The 19014-nt window shown below is 39.8% G+C and overlaps 1 protein-coding gene across 2 annotated transcripts in view; it reads left to right on the plus strand.

The window, feature by feature from the left end:
• The first annotated feature begins 6552 nt into the window (after positions 1 to 6552).
• Positions 6553 to 19014, plus strand: part of pawr (PRKC, apoptosis, WT1, regulator) — a 70259-nt gene continuing 57797 nt past the window's right edge. The window contains exons 1-2 of one of the 2 annotated variants that reach the window (XM_067581084.1): positions 6553 to 6710; positions 7025 to 7714. In XM_067581084.1, the coding sequence (XP_067437185.1) occupies positions 7166 to 7714 (549 nt within the window). In that variant the 5' untranslated portion in view covers positions 6553 to 6710; positions 7025 to 7165. Of the gene's footprint in view, positions 6711 to 7021; positions 7715 to 19014 lie in introns of both variants that reach the window. The other variant, XM_067581085.1, reaches the window with a different exon arrangement.

Genomic DNA, 19014 nt, shown 5'->3' on the forward strand with positions numbered 1-19014 from the left:
AAATTCAATCAGTCAATGGAGGGAGAATTTATCAACAACAGTTTTGATTGGTTGAGTTGTTTATGAGGCTGATGCTGATTCCAGCTTCATAGATGTGAGGATTTGCTGCTTTTCTCTGTTTTCTGTTTTTGAAAATTATATATATTTGAGTTTTGGACTGTTGGTTGAACAAAACAAACAATTTGAAGGTGTTACTTTGGGTTTTGGGAACCTATGATGGGCATTTTTCACAATTTTTTCATATTTTACAGACTAAATGTTCATTTGATTAATGAAAAAAAGGATATAAATGAAAAGAAAGTAGGAAAAACTAGCAGCCAATCAAGTAACTGATTAAAATGAAATGGTGGCTCTGCATAAAAATGTATAAATACTTGTCTGATTAACCCGATCTATTTGTACTTGTGTTTTTATACTAAAACTCAATAAAACACAGAATTCTTCTTAAAGCCAAAAAAAAGCCACAATATAAACCTGAAACACCAGATTTCACTTGAGAATGTGCTTCTGTATGAGTGTTGACATTCATGTTGTTGTTGTCTTTCCTGAAATGTTATTGTGTTTTGCACCTCAGGGCCACCATACATATACACCAACATGCACTATATGTTTCCTGTTTTTGAGTTTTGGACTATTGGTTGAACAAAATAAACAATTTGAAGGTGTTACTTTGGGTTTTGGGAACTTGTGATGGACATTTTTCACATTTTTTTCATATTTTACAGACTAAATGATCAATTGATCAATGAAAATAAAGGATACATATAAAGGAGAGCCTATCTCTAAATAAAAATGTGTAAAAACTTGTCTGATAAACCTGATAACAACTATTTATTCTTGTGTTTTTATACTAAAACTCAATAAAACGCAGAATCCTTCTTAAAGCCAAAAAACAACCACAATATAAACCTGAAACACCGGATGTGGAGGGGAGAAACATCCTCCAGTATGTGATAAGTATTCATAATATTTATGGTAACTATTAAGTGAGCTCATCTGGACACACAGAGGATTGCAAAAAAAAAAAAATCCTCCATCTTCATTCAGTTATGTAGTTCAACCTGTGATCCAAATATAAGCAGATATATAACCATCACTGCCAAAATAAACAAACCTAAACACTCAGTTCACCATTTTTTAAATACAGGCACTTACACTAAAACATCTAAACATGCTTATATCCTCTTTTAATTATGATCAGTTAGTTGGAAACAAAAAAAGTCAGTTTCAGGCACATTCTGCAATTATATTTATTAATTTAGCTCAAATTTATATGATAAAGTACTTGATTGACCACCTGATTCGAGGTACAGTAATTCTTTAACTGAGTTGACTTATGCAGGACACAACTGATGGATTTTGCAGCGTGAGCAGCCGACTCAGCAACTCAAAGCTGGGGAGGGGAGGGAGGGAGGAGGGAGGGGTGGAGGGGGGGAGGGAGGTTGGCACGCTGACCCACCCATTCAGCCACCATCACACCATCATCATCATCAACAGATGGTACCCTGCACAGATGGCACAGGGACGGTAACCGGGAGCCGTTGGAGGGCACAGAGGCAGATAACGGACAACAAACCTGCGAGCTGGACGGAAAATTGAATCCGTGGAATAAAGAGACACCTTCAAAACCACCAGGAGAATAACAGAGGCTCATTATGCAGAAAAGTAATATGTTAATTCATCTTTGTCACTCATCACAAAACAAATGACACAAAGGGAAAAACAAATCCTCACTGGAGAACGCTTCCTCACTGCATTTTCCCAGTAAATTTTTTGGATTCTCATTCTATGAAACCCCTGACAGTCCTCCTCCGGTGACCTCAAACTGACTCTCCCTCTCTCTGTATTTCACAGGAAGAGTGTCAAGCTCTCCGTTGTCCCTCTGATCAACTTCCTTCCTGGTGTTGACCGTGTTGTTCACAACAGAACTCCACTGACTCACAGCCTTGAGCACAGTCCAACACTTTGATCTGGACTGAAAAATGTCAACATTCAGGGTCAAATTTAACCCGTTTTTTACATTTAAGAGCTGTAAAACATCCTGAAGGCATTTCTTTTCAGCCTGACTTTTTCCCTAAGGCGACCCAGAATGTACAAAAATGGATTTAAAATGTATGATTCTTATATTCTTCTGCAGCTCGTACACATTTTTGTGCGTACAAATGTACAAATTTTACCCGTATTTATTCAAACATTTTGTTGTATTCTTCACCTTCTATAAAAAGTTCTTCTGGATCTTAATAAAGTGAGATTGTGGATGTTTTTTCTCCAGAAACAGACAGAATACACTCTGTCTGCTCTCTGACAGCTTCATTAAGGATTAATCACATTTATTATCATTTAGGACTGATGAAGTGTTTATGAATGTAAAATAGATTCGTGGTTCAGAAGTTTGAGGTAGAAACTAATTATGAGTCAGAATATGAAGAGTATGTGAAGGTTAATTTGTTTAATGTTTAGTTTATGACCAAATAGCCTCATGTGTTAAGTGCTGGTTTCTCTAACATGCTAAACTAAGATGTTGAACATGGCAAATATTATATTAAATGTATATATACCATCAAGTTTAAGATTTGTGGATATTTAATAGTGACCAAGTCAAGCAGACTGACATTCATACTGCACAGAAAATAAATGGGAAGCAACAGATGAAATATGAAAACAATCATTTATTAATCTTCAAACAAGTCTAGAGGGGATCTTTAAGTAATCACAGATACTACAGCATTGTTTGCAGAAGTACATATAAATAAAAATGAATAATGAAGCTAAACAAAGACAAACTTGCAAAAACTTTTGATTCATTAAAAACTTGTTATGCTTCTTTAACAATGATTATGTTCCTCAGTGTCTCTTCTCTTCATAAATAGTCAAAGAAGAAGAACTTAAGCGTCCCGAATGACGTCACGGACACTTGATTTGTGCTTCTGCCCTTTCACGTAAACACAGATAATAATTTCAGCCACCGCTTTGTTCCAGACTAACTTGCATAAAAAACATTCTCTTTGTTGCACAGCTTATAATTCTCATCCTGACTGCGGCGGAGGGCATCTGCAGGACCAACATCTGGGAGGCTTGGGAGAAACATTTCTCAAATACTTACTTACTCTTGGATAAACAATTTCATGGGGGAGTGAGCTCGGTGTAGGGCTCTCTAGCTACAAAATTACCCACCTAATAGCTTCTGACTGAAACATTAGTGTCAAATAAATGAAAACGTGTGAATGCAAGAGTGGCTATTACACTGTGTTATGTTTGATATAAATTTCAGGTATACTTGCGATGATCATTTTACAGCCTGGCGAGCAATGCATTTATCCTCTTTACCACAAACATGTTAATGCATAATATAGCCATTCCTTTAAAAAAAAATAAAAAAAACACTGCAAAGCTTCCAGATAGGATATTTTGATATTTCCATTTGGGAATACATTACTGGAACACTAGTTTAAAAAAGCAGCAGAGCAGTGTTCATGTTTGCATAGAAGGAAACACTCAGTGACAACCTTTGTGCACCCTCATTCTCTCCCCCCCCTCCTCCTCAAGAGCAGACAGAAATATGCTAAATATGCAGCAGTGTGACCTGAGTCCATAGATAAAGGTTTATTTTGGGGAAAGGCGCCTCACTCTCTTGCTCCACCTAAAGTTTTCTCATTAACTGTAACAGCGGAGATAATGACTGGATGCCTGCTCACATTTTTAGCCCTTTATGGCAAATAACACGGGCCTATTAACATGTAAACAGGATCTTTTCACATATATATATATATATTTAGCAAAATTAACATATCAGTTATAAACTTGCCTGAAAGTCAGTGCACCCTTGGGAGCAAAGCTAGACACACAAATCTCACACCATAAGGCTCATACCCTTCAGCACAGTCAACTTATAATTCTATTATCGTGGCATGAAATTAGATTTCTGACAGTAAGCGCCTATAGCAGGTTTAAATCACCGTGTGGGGAGAAACCTGGGCCCGTACAATCGTGTAATGGCAGAAAGCACCGGGATTGAATATCAGTGGAATGCCACACGGGGTTATTACAATGGGAGCTTTGCATCAACACGCAGCGATGACTTTCAGTATGAGAGATTCATCATATTTTCCTCTATAAACTGTGATCGTTACGCAGATGAGCTCCAGAAAGGAGATGATGCTGACTGTGCAGCTGTTTTTTTGAGGGGTTTTTTTTTTTTTTAGAAGAAAAACAAAGCTGAGATATTTTACTCTATCCTGCTGCATTTTTATGATTTGTTTAGAGTGAAATTCTTGGCCTTAGAAAGGATTTTTGTCGATCTATGACCCCTCATAAAACTCCCGGGGTCCTTCATATCTGCAGAAAAAAAAGTTCTTCTGACTGCCCTTTAATTCAACAGTATAAAAATAACCTTTATTTTATGGAGTGCTTTCCAAAAGTCAAGTACTTCACACAAATCATCAAATAAAGAAAAACAAACACGAACGTTGATCGAATAAATTTAACTGGACCCAGTTAGACATTTAGTAACATAGTTCAAATTCCAGCAAAAAGAGCCTAAAATAAAAGAAATAAAAGATGATGTGGGTAAAATTAGATAAAGAAATCAAACATCCACTATCAGGAGCAGGCTTCCCTCCCTCTGAACTTTGATAAATACCAAGCACGGGTCAGTTAACTCACCTTAAATCAGTCTTTACTCAAAGTTTGGAGTTTTAACATTTTAAAGTTTTGGTTATTTTGTCTTATGTGAAGAAGCTTATGACCCTAAATACTTCAGGAACATTTTGGAGGGTCTTAGAGTGAAAATACTTCATGAAAAGCTGAATGTGGACATCTTTCATGTGTATTGCAATCTGTAAAGACACAGAGGAGTCTTCAGGTTTGTGAGATTTCAGCATTCTCTGCAACCACGGCATCATGAGACGAGAGGAAATAATCATTTCAATCTTCTTATATTGTCCTCAACCTGCCCATTAGCTGGAATTGAGTGAAGAGGTTTTAACAAGGAGGCTCTCCTCTGATCAGAGCCGGTTGGGTGAGTCATCCGGCGCCCGAGGGAGTCAGTCTGTGGGATCTGCGTGGGAGAGCTCAATCATGGACAAACAGTCTTCTGCAGAGATGTTGCACTCCGACTGTGCAATTATCAAAAGGCCTATTGAAGACGGTAACTCACAGACGCTGCGCTGTCGGTGAAAGTCAGGGTTGCAGAGGTTTACACAGTAGTCTTATGTAACACGCTCCTGAGGTTGATCAATTAAATTTACTGCCAGACTGTTGAAATGTAGCTTTGAAAGTCCTCAGCTCTTTAAACCGCCACTAACACTACTCTGTGTAAAGCTGATTTCATGTGAAGTGTCACTCTGGAGGTGGAGATATTTCATGCCAGTCTTGTTCAGGATGTTTTTAAATGATTCACTCTTAAATATGAGGATGTGTTTCCATGTAGAGCTGCCACTAACGGTTGTTTTCATCATTGATCGATTCATTGTTTGATCTATAAAATGTCAGAAAATAGTGAAAAATGTCAAGAGTCAAAGGTGACATCTTCAAAAGTCTTGTTTTGTTTGACCCAAAGTCCAAAACTTCAAAGATATGAGTTTACTATCATGTATGATTTTTAAAAAGTGTCACATTTCAGAAGCTGAAACCAGTGAATGTTCTGCATTTTTGCTTTAAAAAAAGATTAAAATGATTATTGGATTATCAAAATAGTTGCCAATTAATTTTCTGTCTATCAACTAATCGATTAATCGACTAATCGTTGCAGCTCTACCTCCACGTGGTGCGACTTTCTAAGAAAGAACATTGGGACTCTGCAGAGTTATACATGTATATTCTAACAAGACAACCCTTTTGGGCTTCAACTAACCCTTATTTTGATTATCAAATTATCTTTTTATTACTTGATGATTCAGTCAGTTTATAAAATCACAAATAATGACAAATCCCAACTTTTCAGGGACCAAAATGTATGTATGTAAAACCCCTAAAAGTATCCAGTTTACTACTAGAAAAGCAAACTAAACAACTAATTTTGTATTTTTACTTGATAAAATGACTCACAATTAATAGATTCTTTGAATTATCATTCATTACTGTATTATTTCTTCATCCAGTCTATTAAATAATCAACTAATCATTTCACCACTGCACCTTTCCACACATTATTAAACTGTACTCTGATACTGTAAAAGATAGAGAATAGGCTATTGTATAACTTCCTATTAGACTATTACAGGAATGATACGGTGACATGATGAAATAAGATGAAAAACAAAGGAAATGCTATTTGATAAGGTCACTATAAAGCAACAATGGGTTATAAAACAATACACTGTAGCAAAATAAAGTCATATACACTATTAGGCCTACATATTATAATACAAGATCATATATGGATCATAGTCTTTATGAGAATATCACATAATGCCGTTAAAATACACCATAAATGACCTCGGATAAACCGTAAGACCCTGTTGGGGTATTAAAGGACTATTACAGTGACTTTATTTTCGGGCTGGGCTCCATCTTTCACTTCGGGTCGAGTCGGAGCTACTCGTGTGTTGTCGGGCTCACCCGGCGGTGTGCCAGAGGGCAGAGCGAGCGCAGCGGCCGCTCTCAGCGCTCGAGACCAACGCCATTCATCCGAGCGGACCCGCGCGCGAGGGCACACCTGGTCTCACCGAGGAGAGGAGAGCACTTTAACGACACAAAACAGCTCCACACAGGTGAGTTTCTAAACTGTATTTATACTTCTGCTGTCTTTTTCGACAACTTTGGCACACTTTCACTTTTTTTATTGGAGAAAGAAATCATCAGAGAGACTCGGTGCTTTGCAACTTTCATGTCATAAACTCGCCGCAAACTTTGAAAGCCTGGTGCTATTTTTCTTTTTTTTTATTGGCGTTATGTAACAGCCGCGTCCTTAAAGAAAACATTTATGGGAATTGGAGGAGAGAGAGAAAAAAAAAGAGCAAGTGAGGACAGTTTAAAGTTTTGTTTGTCATGAGGCTGACTTTATTTTCCTCCTACCTGTCAGCAGCACCCGGGTTAATCACTTGAGGAATGCGGTGCCATTAGGACGAGAGCTGAAAGTTCATATCAACTTCAACTTGAGTTAATTTTCAACAACTTGGCGTGCGAGGAGGAACTTATCAAAAAAAAAAAAAAAAAAAAAGGGATCATGGCCACAGGCGGATTTAAGTCAAATGCCACGACGGACTTTTTGGAAGAATGGAAGGCCAAGAGGGAGAAAATGAGAGCTAAAATGCTCGGGGACATTGCCGCAGCCACCGGTGCCACTAACGCAAACAGCACCGGCGGCGGCCGCACCGAGCTCAACAACAACGGCAACCCGGACCGGAGCGCCTCCACTGGGAACTGCCTCCCCTCCTCCTACGCGGTGGTTCGGTCCGCCTCCGGCACGGCTCTTAAGAGACCAGAGGAGGAAACGCACCACCCTGCCCACCCTGCTGCGCCCACAGCCACAGCCACCCCTGGGGGCAACCTGAAGAAGGCCCCGCCTCAGATGGAAAAGGCTCAGCTTTGCGCTTCCCCGGACTCCAGCCCCATGGCTTGCAATGACAGTGACAAGGAGAGCCCATCACCCAGTAAGGGCAAAGAGAAGAAGAGCACCGGTCCCAGTGCCAGGAAGGGGAAAGGACAGATTGAGAAGAGGAAGTTGAGAGAAAAGAGGAGGTCGACAGGTGTTGTCAGCATGCCATCTAATGAGGTGAGTCAGTTATGTTTGACCCTTTAAATGAAACCCCCTCCCCACCCCTCCACCCCCCTCTTGTCTCCGGGCTAAGCTGGGATGGTTGTTTATACTGTACTGGTGTTTGATGCTGCTCTGAAGTGGGATGATGATACCTGGAGGCCCATGTTGTGATGGAGGCAGCTGTCAAAACCTCTACAAAGACCACCTGACAAGTGTTTCTTTGTGTGTGTGTGTGTGTGTGTGTGTGTGTGTGTGTGTGTGTGTTTTTGTTGCATGTGAAAAGCCAGAACGCCTCAGTAATGGCATGAAGAACAAAGCCAGACCGGCCCATATCAGTACTAGAGCTGCAACCATTAGTCGATTCACAGAAAATTAATCTGCAACTATTCTGATAATCGAATAATCAACTTTTCAAGCTGAAATGCTGTAAAATGATGATTCCAGCTTCTCAAATGTAAAGATTTGCTGTTTTTCCTTTTCATATACGACATTTTGGACTGTTAGGCAGACAAAACAAGCAATTTGAAGTTCTCACTGTGGCTATTTTTAACTTTTTTTTTTTTTTAACATTTCATAGTCTAAATGATTAATTGATCATGAAAATAATCATCGGTCGCAGTCCTAATCGTTGTTGACATCTAATAGATTAAACAATTTATCGATTTATTTGAACATGATCAAACTTTTTACACAAAAATCCCCTAAATTCAGTTAAAAAAAAAGAGTCAAGACTAAAATGTACTGAGCAGGATATTTTAGGGTTGCAACTAACTTGATAATCTGCTGATTAGTCTGTATTATTGTCCATTTACTAAGTTTTTTTTTCCAACCAACAGTGCAAATCTAAAAGTTTTTACTTTCCAATGATATAAAACAAAGAAAAGCAGCAAATCTTTACACTTTAGAAGCTGAAATTAGTGATTTTTTTGGCGTTTATGCTAAATAAATGACTGTCTATTATGAAAAATAGTTGCAGATTGACCGATCAATCAGTCAACTAATCTATTAAGCACTCTATAAAAACCAAAAACAACATGACATTGGCTGATAACACTTGCTTGGCCAGTGTATCAGTGGAGTAAAGTTGGTGGGCATGCACTAGAACACTTGTGGTCACAGATAACTATGGTCCATATACTCAGCATGTCTGTAACAACAGGACCGACGTCGACTTCCAAAAGCTGCTTTTTTTTTTACATTAAATGCCAAATTATCCAAATCCGAAGAGACGTTTAGAGGTCAGATCAGAGTTATCTTTGGAGCAAGGTGTTAGATTATTAGTAAAGGCTTCCTTCAGTTTGTTATTGTTGTATTTTAGTGTTATACTTGATACGGATGTTCGTTTTTTGGAGGGTTAGTTTGTACAGATGTGAGTTGGTTTTAAAGATTTTTCTTTTCTCTTTTGTGAAAATATGTTTCATGTTTCTTGGCTGTCTTTCTTTTTTTTTTTTTTTTTTTTTTTTAACATCTCGGGACCACGTAGAAAAAGTGTTCTTACTCGTTACGGATCTACTGTGCTCTTACCCGAACTCAGGAGAACCATAAATAATTCAAATCAAAAAGAATAGCACTTGTTTTCCAAAATTCCTCCCATACATGTGTCTGGTTTAATCTCCCCTCTGTAGCGAGAGAAATGTAAGCAGCCCTCAGATGTTGGGAGGGGCGAAGGGGAGGGTGAGAGAGAGGGAAGGGTTGTCGGCTGGTGCTGGTGGTGGAGGTGTGTGTGTGTGTGTGTGTGTGTGTGTGTGTGTGTGGGGGCGTTCATTGTTATTCAGTTTAAATCATGTCACACTCCTGCCTAATTCCTGTGGTTCAGACACATGCAGGAACTCTGATATGAAGCCAGCCAGCCAACGCGATGAGAGTCAGGCTTGCACTGTGATTATGAGCACTCACATACGTTTTAAAAACCATCGTGCACACATATGTCGGAATACATGTTTTTTTCATTAAGGTGATGGTATTCCTTTTCCTCCTTCCTGATAAGCCACACAGAGCTCGATGCCCTTGGGGCAGCACAACTTGGAGTTTGACCAGTTTGTCAGTTGGCGCTCCACATCCTGTTATTAGGTGCTCAGCAGTGCCGAACAAAGCCGTTTGAAAACTGGTCACAAGCCAGGCTGTAATGCTGGGCTTCAGCACTCCGAGCCGTGCCAGATATGTTAGACCGTGCCCATAGGCAGCTGATTATGTAGTAAAGTGGGTGAACAGACTATTATCGGTGGAGGTGGGAGGTCGTCTGATGAAGTGGTGTGCTGTTTTTTTAGTGAAAACTGGAAGTGTCTGATCCCAATGTTCACGACTCAGCTCCCCATCAGTGAGAGTGTTTATTACAGCTGCAGCTAACAATTATTATGACTATTCATTAATCTGATGCTTAAAACATCCGAAAACAGTGAAAAAAAGTGGCCGGCCTAGTTTCCTAAAGTCCAAGGTGACATGTTCAGATTGCCTGGTTTGTTTGACCATCAGTCCAAAAGTCCAAAGATATTCAAAACAAACAAATCCTCACAAACGAGCGACTGAAACTGGGAAACGTTCCACACTGTCGCTTTAAAAATGAGCAAACTCGATTATCAAATTGATTATCAAAACAGTTAATGATTCACTTTCTGTTGCTCCACTAATCGATGAACTGTTGCATGCTCACTAGCATTAGCATTTGGCGCTAGCACTAGCGCCACTAGGATCAGGTTTTTGGAGTATAACAGTATCACTTCCTGGTTTCATAACCTCGAGATATCCAGAATATGCTAGGTGAGGTATTCGGAGGTTTATGATCATTCTCCGCCTTGTGTGCAGGTGCCTTATCAGCTCGTGTTACATAACAGACTGTAAAAGTAGGAATATGAGCGGGACGTGATAATAGGTCGAAATGAAAGTGAAAGTCTGACATTGATAATGCGGAGGACGGATTGTTGACATTAGGCGTACAGATTTGCTCAATATGGATGAGTATGAGGACCATAATGTCAACAGAGATATGAATAACCAGGTTTCTTTATGTCTCATTTATTTTGACTAGAACGAGACTCAAAACCGCGGTACTTTCTATTCATGAGTAACATCCACTAACTTGGAATTTCAGTTTATCTTTAATGCTTTGTGTGTCATGTGTGAATCATGCGAGAGGTCAACGGGGTCACGCAGTTACCAGCTAATGTGATCTCCTGGGACTCATCACAGAACAACAGAAACAGTGAAAGTCGCCGTTTTTCAGTATTATAGACGTGAACGGTGTTGGAAATGTTGTTTTGGCAGTTGTCTGTGATGATTTGAGATAGCTCTGTTTTCCTTTTTCCTACATCCGTCTTCATCTTTCGCTCTAAAACGGAAATCCGCGGCAAAGAAAAACAGTTTTTAAATCGATGTAAAGCTCAGAGCTGCAGCCAACAATCATCATCATTATGTTTAATAGTTTAGTCTGCGTGTCAGAATATAGTGAATTATTAGATGACAGGCTATTTGTATTGTACTACGCGCTGTTCATGATGGTGTGTTTGTTGTGACATCTTCAATGTGAAGATGTTTTTAGAAGCACTTTTCAACAAGAAATGTTAATAGTTCAATCTCTCAGAGGATCTGGCTTAAGGGCCCCTTGAACTGTTCGGCCCCTGAGCCTGTCCCCAGTTGAACTGTTGAGTAATCCATAAATATGTTCAATGTACAAACATATAAACCAGAAAAAAAGCAGCAAATCCTCACATTTAAAAGCTAAAACCAGTAAATGTTTGGTATTTTTGCCTGAAACTGTTGTAATTTTCTGTTGATCCACTAATCAATGAATCATTTCAATACAAAAACTTGTATTAAATGTATGTAATGTTTATTCTTCCTCCTGTTTAGACACATTGGATCTGTAACTGATGACTTGTTCAACTCTGAGATACTTTTTTGTTCTCACACTTCACCGTTTTTAAATGTTTAGCCAACTTAAACCACTCTCACTAAACAAGAGCTCAAGTTTTCTAATCCCACTTTAATAACAGGAGCTTTATCTCTCAGGTCTGATGAACTGAGATCCTGTGAGCTTTGGAAACATTAAAAAAAAAAATGTCCAAACTGGCGGCGCATCAGATTTATATATATATATATATATATATATATTCCTCTCGTCAAATGTTTTTCTTTCTCCTCCTGTTGCATATAAAGAAGACCAAACTATGCAAATGAAGCCTCCCTCACACAAGCTCTCTTTGTGATGTGAATATGAGTGAACAGGTGTGAATAGAGATGCCTGGGATTATCTCCCCGCTCGTTCTGTGCAGCATAATAGCTGTTGAACGGGATTTTAGAGCATCTGGGGAACCCAATCTTCTGCCTGTTGAGGTTATAATGGTCCGATAAAAGCTCGCTGCTTCACTGGAGAAAAAGACACTTCTGCGCCGCATCAATCAATACCACCTCTCCTGCTCTCCAGGAAGGTGTCTCCTTTCTCTCACCTCTCTCGCCGCCTCAGACTGTAGAGCATTGTTGCGAAGGGTGACCTTTGACCCGCTCACGACGTGCTTATGCAACAGAGGAATGTGGAAACCGGCGAGCGTGAGCGGAGAGAGGTCGAGCATCTTTGTGGGGATCGGCGGGTTTGTTCATCTGAAAATGTTCCGGGTCGTGATGTAAGCGTGCCCCATGAGGTCTGACAGTGATTCACGTCGCTCGTTGTGCTGCGTTTAATGACCTCGGTGAGTTATAACGCTGCGTTCAGGCGCTCCAGAAAGGGAGTGTGAAGTTTTTTTGTTTCATGTGGACGGGGCTGGAGCGGCCCCACAGAGGCTACTGCTGCTGGGTGTGTGGAGCCCGGCGCTCCCCCCCTCCTCCTCCTCTCAGCTATTTGTCTGCAGCGTCACAGAAGAGGTCAACAGGTTTAACATGCGATACTGTGCCGAGCGCTCGGGCAGTTAACACTCTGGTGATATGACAACATGACAGACAAGGGGAACAAGTGGGGTCCTTGTTTAACCCAATCCTTTATGAATCTAGAGGGTTGTTGATATGTTCTATGTTGTTATGCAAATGTATCTTCACCTCTGTAACCCCCAGTCATCACAAACTCACACTGTGCAGCCAGAACTTTATGCTAAGTTATATTGAAGATCCCACATTTTACAGAGATACTAAATATGTCAGGGTACAGTTTGTGGAAATGCATATTTAAAGACAACTATGCTGATAACTTTTCAAGCAAAAATGGCAAATATCTGGTGGTTTCAGTGTCTCTTCTTTGTTTAATTTGACTGATATCTTCAGGTTTTGGACTTTTGGTTGCACAAAACAAGCTATTATAAGTCACAGTGTGGTATAAGATGATTTTTCTAACTTTAAAACCACTTGAGAAGTTAATAAAAGTGAAAAAAAATGGATGTTAAAGGCTATGTTAAATGGCAAAGTGTGTGGGCTCTGTGATTTGTTTTTATGAACTTTCGGACTATTTATTTTTTAACAAAATGTTCCAGATCTAATAAACATGAAGTTAATTGTATGAAAATCCCTTTTTCTCCTGATTTTTTTTTTTTTTTTTTGCTAAATCAAAGCTCATTCTTACTTTGGAAGTTTTTACATCCATGTTGCTCTATGTCAGTCTAGATAAACTCTATACATCGTTGAGTTTCGGCGTTAACTCTCACCTGCTCTTTCTGCCACTAATAAGCCTTCAATGCCTTGAATTCAACACACACCCCGGCCTTGTTTGCGCTCAAATTTCTTTCTGCTCCATTTTCTTCTGTGGTGAAGCTGAAGTTCAGTCAAGGGTGAAGTTGTATGTTTTGAGAGGGGCCGTGCTGAGAGTGCACAGAGTCCAGACAACATTAGATCCAGTTTTGACCCAAAGTGGCCTTACACAATACAAGATTTGACACTTGTTTAGTGGAAAAAGACACTAATGCGTGTGTGTTTTTTTGTTGCATCTTAAAGCAAAAGCAGCTGCAGATTTGTGAGAAATGAACTTTGTAATCATTTCTGTCGTTAGTGGCAAAGTTGAAGCTTTATTTGCTGTTTTAAACACTTTCTTAAGTTGTTTAAAAGTTGTATGTCGGTGCGGTTTTTCATGTTTTATTTCACTGGCTGTAGATCAGATGCGGTGTGTGTGTGTGTGTGTGTGTATGGTGAACAAAATGAACTGTGCAATGAATAATAAGCTGAAAAAAAAAAAAGTTGGATAAAATTCAATGTTGGATTCAATTAAAATGTAAATTACTGTCACATTTTCTCTCTCTTTCTCCTTTTACAAATGTATCCAAAATAGCTGCGGCACCTCCGTCACTTACCGATGATCATGAATTTTTGAATCAGCACTGTGAAATACTGAAAGTAGTTTGGTTATCAAATATAATTAGGCTCTCAGTTCACAGCTGTGCAGAAGAATTCAAGAATGTTAATTTGCATGGGGTGCGTGTTTCACTCGCTGGTAAAAACCTTCTCCAAACAAGGTCACATCATCACAGTAAATACCACAGAGATTTTATCATGGGCTTAGGTAAGCAATGAGCTTTTTAGGCAGGGTGTTTTTGTTTCTTACTTTTCTCTTGTTGATTGAACAACAGGAATGCTAAACTCTTTAATTAAAACACGTGTTCTTCAAAGTGAAGTTTCCCAAGCCAGAGGCACAAGTTCCCAAGAAGAAGAAGAAGAAGAAGAAGAAGAAGAACATTTTGTCCGGTCGATTTATTGGACTGAACTCTGGGTTGTTTTCAAGAGCCACTGTCACTGGAAATGTTTCAAAGGGGGTGACTAACAGGGGAGGAGAAAAAAAAATTCCCGGTGGAGCGATTCTGTGAATGTTGAGGGAATTCCAAATAGGGAGGAAAGAGGAAGTGTTGCTTGTCTGCTTTCTGAGATGAAGTTGTTACCAGCTCAAACCCTTTCCATACCGGTACCCGGGGGACTCTTAGCACCTCATAAAACACGCAGCACCCTTGTAATGGGCCGTGGCACGTGGTTTTGTGTTACGTGTCAGGAATGTTACGTAAATTTTAGCTCCCATTAAAGTGACCCCTGACTAGGTGAGCGTCCATTATGCTGTCAGATGGTATCAGATCACTGCATTAGAGTTAAAGAGGCTGTGAGAAGGAAATATCAGTTGAACTACTAGCCAGGTAGCTGCTAGTCAGTTTACATACACCTGCATGTTGAATCTCAGTACTCTCTTGGTTCTGTTTGAAATGTGAGTGTAGTATCGAGCCAAAGACAACTGTCAAGTGCCACAAGTTGAATCTGATAGTCCCTGATAGACTTTTGTATGAAGCCAAAGTTGTTGCATGCAAAAATGTTGTTTAGACAGCATTGAACACTTTATACAAGTTTGGCTTATTTTATGGAATTAACCAAAAGTTTTTTGTTTTTTGTTCTTCAAAGTACGGTTGAGCAACACGACTCTATCGTCTGATGATGAAAAATGATACCAACAGAGATTTTTTCACACTGTTTGTGCCAAGATAGCTATCATTTTAATACCTCTGGTTGCAAAATGTCACTGTGGGCAATATTGCAAATAAATATTGGATTGATTTGAATGATTCTTGCCTTCATGTGATGAAATAACCGGTACCTTGATGTGTAAAGTGTTTATTTCACCGGATTAACCAAACAAAGACATTCCTATTTCTCAATTGATATTCTGGGAAAATAATATATTCACTACATATGATAGTGTTACTGAAACCCGAGTATTGTATTGGCACTTCTGTTGAAATGTTTCAAAAGATAACCATCTTCTTTGTTGTCAGGCTAAAACACTATGTCTAATCTTAGTGATTTTCTTGTCATGTCATCAAAATTTTGTGTCAGTATTGTCTCCAAACACTAAGAAGGGCTCCTGAAATGTTTGTGATGCAGAGTTTTCACCTGTTCACTAGCGTCTCTTCGTCATTGTAACATACTAGTTATCAAAAGATGCTTTACAGACACAGTCACACGCTGTCGTTTGGTAGATTTACAAAGACTCAGCACTTCCTATCATCATTTTACCTTTCTTGCAGAAGCATTAGTGTTCAGTACAAGGTTTTTTGCTGAAATTAAGTTCAGTATCACCTTCATTTAACACATGTGGAATGAAAAAGTTAAAAAGTTTGGAACAGATTCAGTCGCGGTTTGTTTGTTGTCAGTGGCTCCTAGGAGTCAAACCAAGAAAAATGTGAGTTTAAAAATGTCCACAGCAACTCGAACTGAATCTGTGTCTACATATTTTTTTATTTCAGGAGCAAAACATTGAGAGGAAATTCAGAGCAGACAAAGACAGACACTAAAAATTCCTGATTTTTGTTTGTCTTGGTCTCATAGTTGTTTGGAGTATTTAGATATTTATAGCTGGAGTGTCTGTTTTTTTGGCACCACTTGGCCTTTCTGTTAGATATTTACCTTTTTAGAGTTTTGCTGCTATTTGCACACAAAGTCTTTTTAATCCAAGTCACTGCTCTTTAGTTATGGCAGTTAAGGAACTTTATCCAACTGTAGATTATCACTGAAGAATAAGGGCTCCCCCCCCCTCCCTCGTACGGCATGCACAATAAAAAATGCAGAGTCATGCAAAACCTGCGCTGCCCCGCGAGCGCTGACGTCACGAGCTCACATCTTGTGAATAAGTGAGACCGAGCCTGCATGTTTGCCTGCAGGCTGACTCGCTCTCTCTCCGCTTTCCTCCCTTTAATACGGCTCTCAGATCTCCATGGCAAGTGAGCCTTTTTTTTTTTTATCCCCAAAGTCTGGTCAACTGAGGGTAATACAGTCAGTTTCAGCATGGACGGCCACTAAAACGGAGCCGTCGGTAAAAAGCAGATAGTTTCCTAACAGAGAGGCATGTGGAGTCAGTGTTTGCATGAGACATTACTCACCTCTCTGCTACTGCTTGAGTGCCTTCTTCCTGGTTAATCTTTAAGTCCCAAGGCATACAAGTTGGGTGTCAATAAACTAGTATTGTATTAGCGTCAACTTCTCAAATAAGCCCCTAAATAGAGCAGAAATGATTGATCCGTCCGTCAAACGCTCTGAGGCCTCTCTCCGAATAAACCTTTTAAACTCATGTGCAACATAACTCATGTAAATATTTAACCGAATCCACTTTGACTGTTTTCACTGCAGCCGCAAAACAATGTGAGAGTGAATAGCCGTGTCCTTGCCTGACCCTGGATTCAGGCCATTGTTTTGTTCCGAGTCCATCCATCCTCCCCCCCTCGATAATTTTATATTATTTAAGTTCATCTACACGTTTTTGAGAGCTTACGTCACAACCGCCTTTCATCTCTTTTCCTTCCTCATCACCAGCATTCACGCCGAGCACATTACCACACACTGGTTTTGTGTTGTGATAACTGACACACAGCTTACATTTACTGTTTGGGATTTTAATCCTAATAGTTAATGGAGGCATGCGGAGATAAGCGATAATCGGTTTCATGCTTCCGTTTTTTTTTTTTTTTTTTTTTAAATAAGCCCCCCCCTCCCCTGTTGTGTGTGGTTGTTGAGGAACTTTCTGTACTTTAGCTGCCAGGCGTCTTGCTACTCTGACAGCACAAACAGACACGGCAGGGGGTGTTCACTAAGAAAGTAGTGGATTAGAGGAACGAGGGAATGTATGTTGTGATTTTTTGTGTGTGTGTGTGTGTGTGTGTAATGTGTAACCTATTTGTCGGACATTCCTGTGTGTTTGCTGACGACTGTGGGGAATTTGTGAGTCAGCCCTAATCAGGCCAGTCTGCATGATTAGGCATTTGGGAGCCTGTCTGTTTGTATTCATTAAAGTAGAATTACTTAGAGACCCTGCTCTCCCCTTTTTTCCCACTCTTGTCTATTTTAAACTGCTGTATACACGTGATATGTCTGTTTCTCACTCTTGTGAACGCTGACGTCCCTGCGGTGGTGGGAGAATTCATGTCCTTTAAGAGGGATCTTTTGAAAGTTAGACTGTTAAACTCTTGAAATAAGAAATGACACAATCTCATTACAAATAAAAAGTTGAATACACTCAGGGGCTTTGCTGCTACAACCTCACTTGGTCTGGTATGACCAGTAGCTGGTGGTGGCTAATGTGAGCTGAACTTTAGATGTTGTGGGACTTTATGGCTCTCGTCTACATGTTCTACTGTTACACAACCTTTTTAAGCTTGTCTTTAAAGAGGATGCCATGCTTTTTGTGACTTTTTTGTTATGTTTATACTGTTGTGATGTGTCGAACGTCCCTCCTGTTGCCAAGGTTGTTCGCATTGTCCACTCACATATATCGGATTGGATTTCATCTTGTTTGAGAAGTTTCCATTTTTGAGTAAACTATGAGAAGAAGAAGTAAAATCCTGCTACTACTGTTTGCTTTACGTAGCCTCCGGAGCTGGCAGAAGTCTCCCGAGGGGCAGCTTTCCGGAAGCTGACCGATGCTGATTGGGACGGGTGGGGGGTCTTAAAGAGACGGGAGCTAAAACGGCCTGAACTGTGGGGCTGCATTAAAGAGCCATAAAAGATAAATAAGGAGTTTTTTTTACTTTAAATCAGCAAATATATTCCAGTAGAACCCCAGAATACAAATATAGAGCTGAAAATGTGCAGAAAATGTCTTCTTTAATTAACCACATTACACGCTGTGTGACCTTTACATGTAGCACCTCCACCAAGTCACTCAGTTTAATGTTTCCAAAATGCCAGAACATAGAGCCAAAACGAATCACCCCGGCAGGTTTAGTTAAATCAACAATGTTTACCATTAATTATAGTTTGCTCAAAAGCAGACCGGTGCTGTTTGAGATCTGACCTGACATTTCATGTTCTCAGCCTGCAGCCGCACTCCCCTGCTCACTCTGCCGTTTTTATTGCACGAGGGACAATAAGCCTCAGTTATGTTTGTATGAGTGAATGCACACCAACAGACTGATTCTGTCTACAGTGCAACAGGTTTCACGCTCTGCCTCTGCGTGTTATGTCACCACGGATCTCACTCAAACTCCCCCCCCGCCCCCCCGATAAGCATCGCCGTTATCAGACCAGCTGGTTTTTACATGTGTAAGGAATGATGACAAACACAATTCCCCCCCTCTTGTTTCAGTTAAACGCACGAGGTCTCTCCATCAAAACAATCACAAAAGACAAGAGTTTGATGATGTTGTCAAGTAGTTTGGGATCATGGGAGTTGTTGTCTTCATTGTTAAACAATGAAAATCACTCTGACTCAGACAGAAGAGGAAGAAAAAGAGAGGTGAAATAATGTATTAAAGTTATATTCATGTCATGTCATTTCATTCTGATTCAATAGCCACAAGTAACATTAGCTAACGGACGCTTTACAGGGACGGCATCAGCGACAGAGCGTGCAGCAAATGGCGATGAATAATAGTGCT

Source organism: Thunnus thynnus, chromosome 23, assembly GCF_963924715.1.
Source record: "Thunnus thynnus chromosome 23, fThuThy2.1, whole genome shotgun sequence".
Taxonomy (NCBI): Eukaryota; Metazoa; Chordata; class Actinopteri; order Scombriformes; family Scombridae; genus Thunnus; species Thunnus thynnus.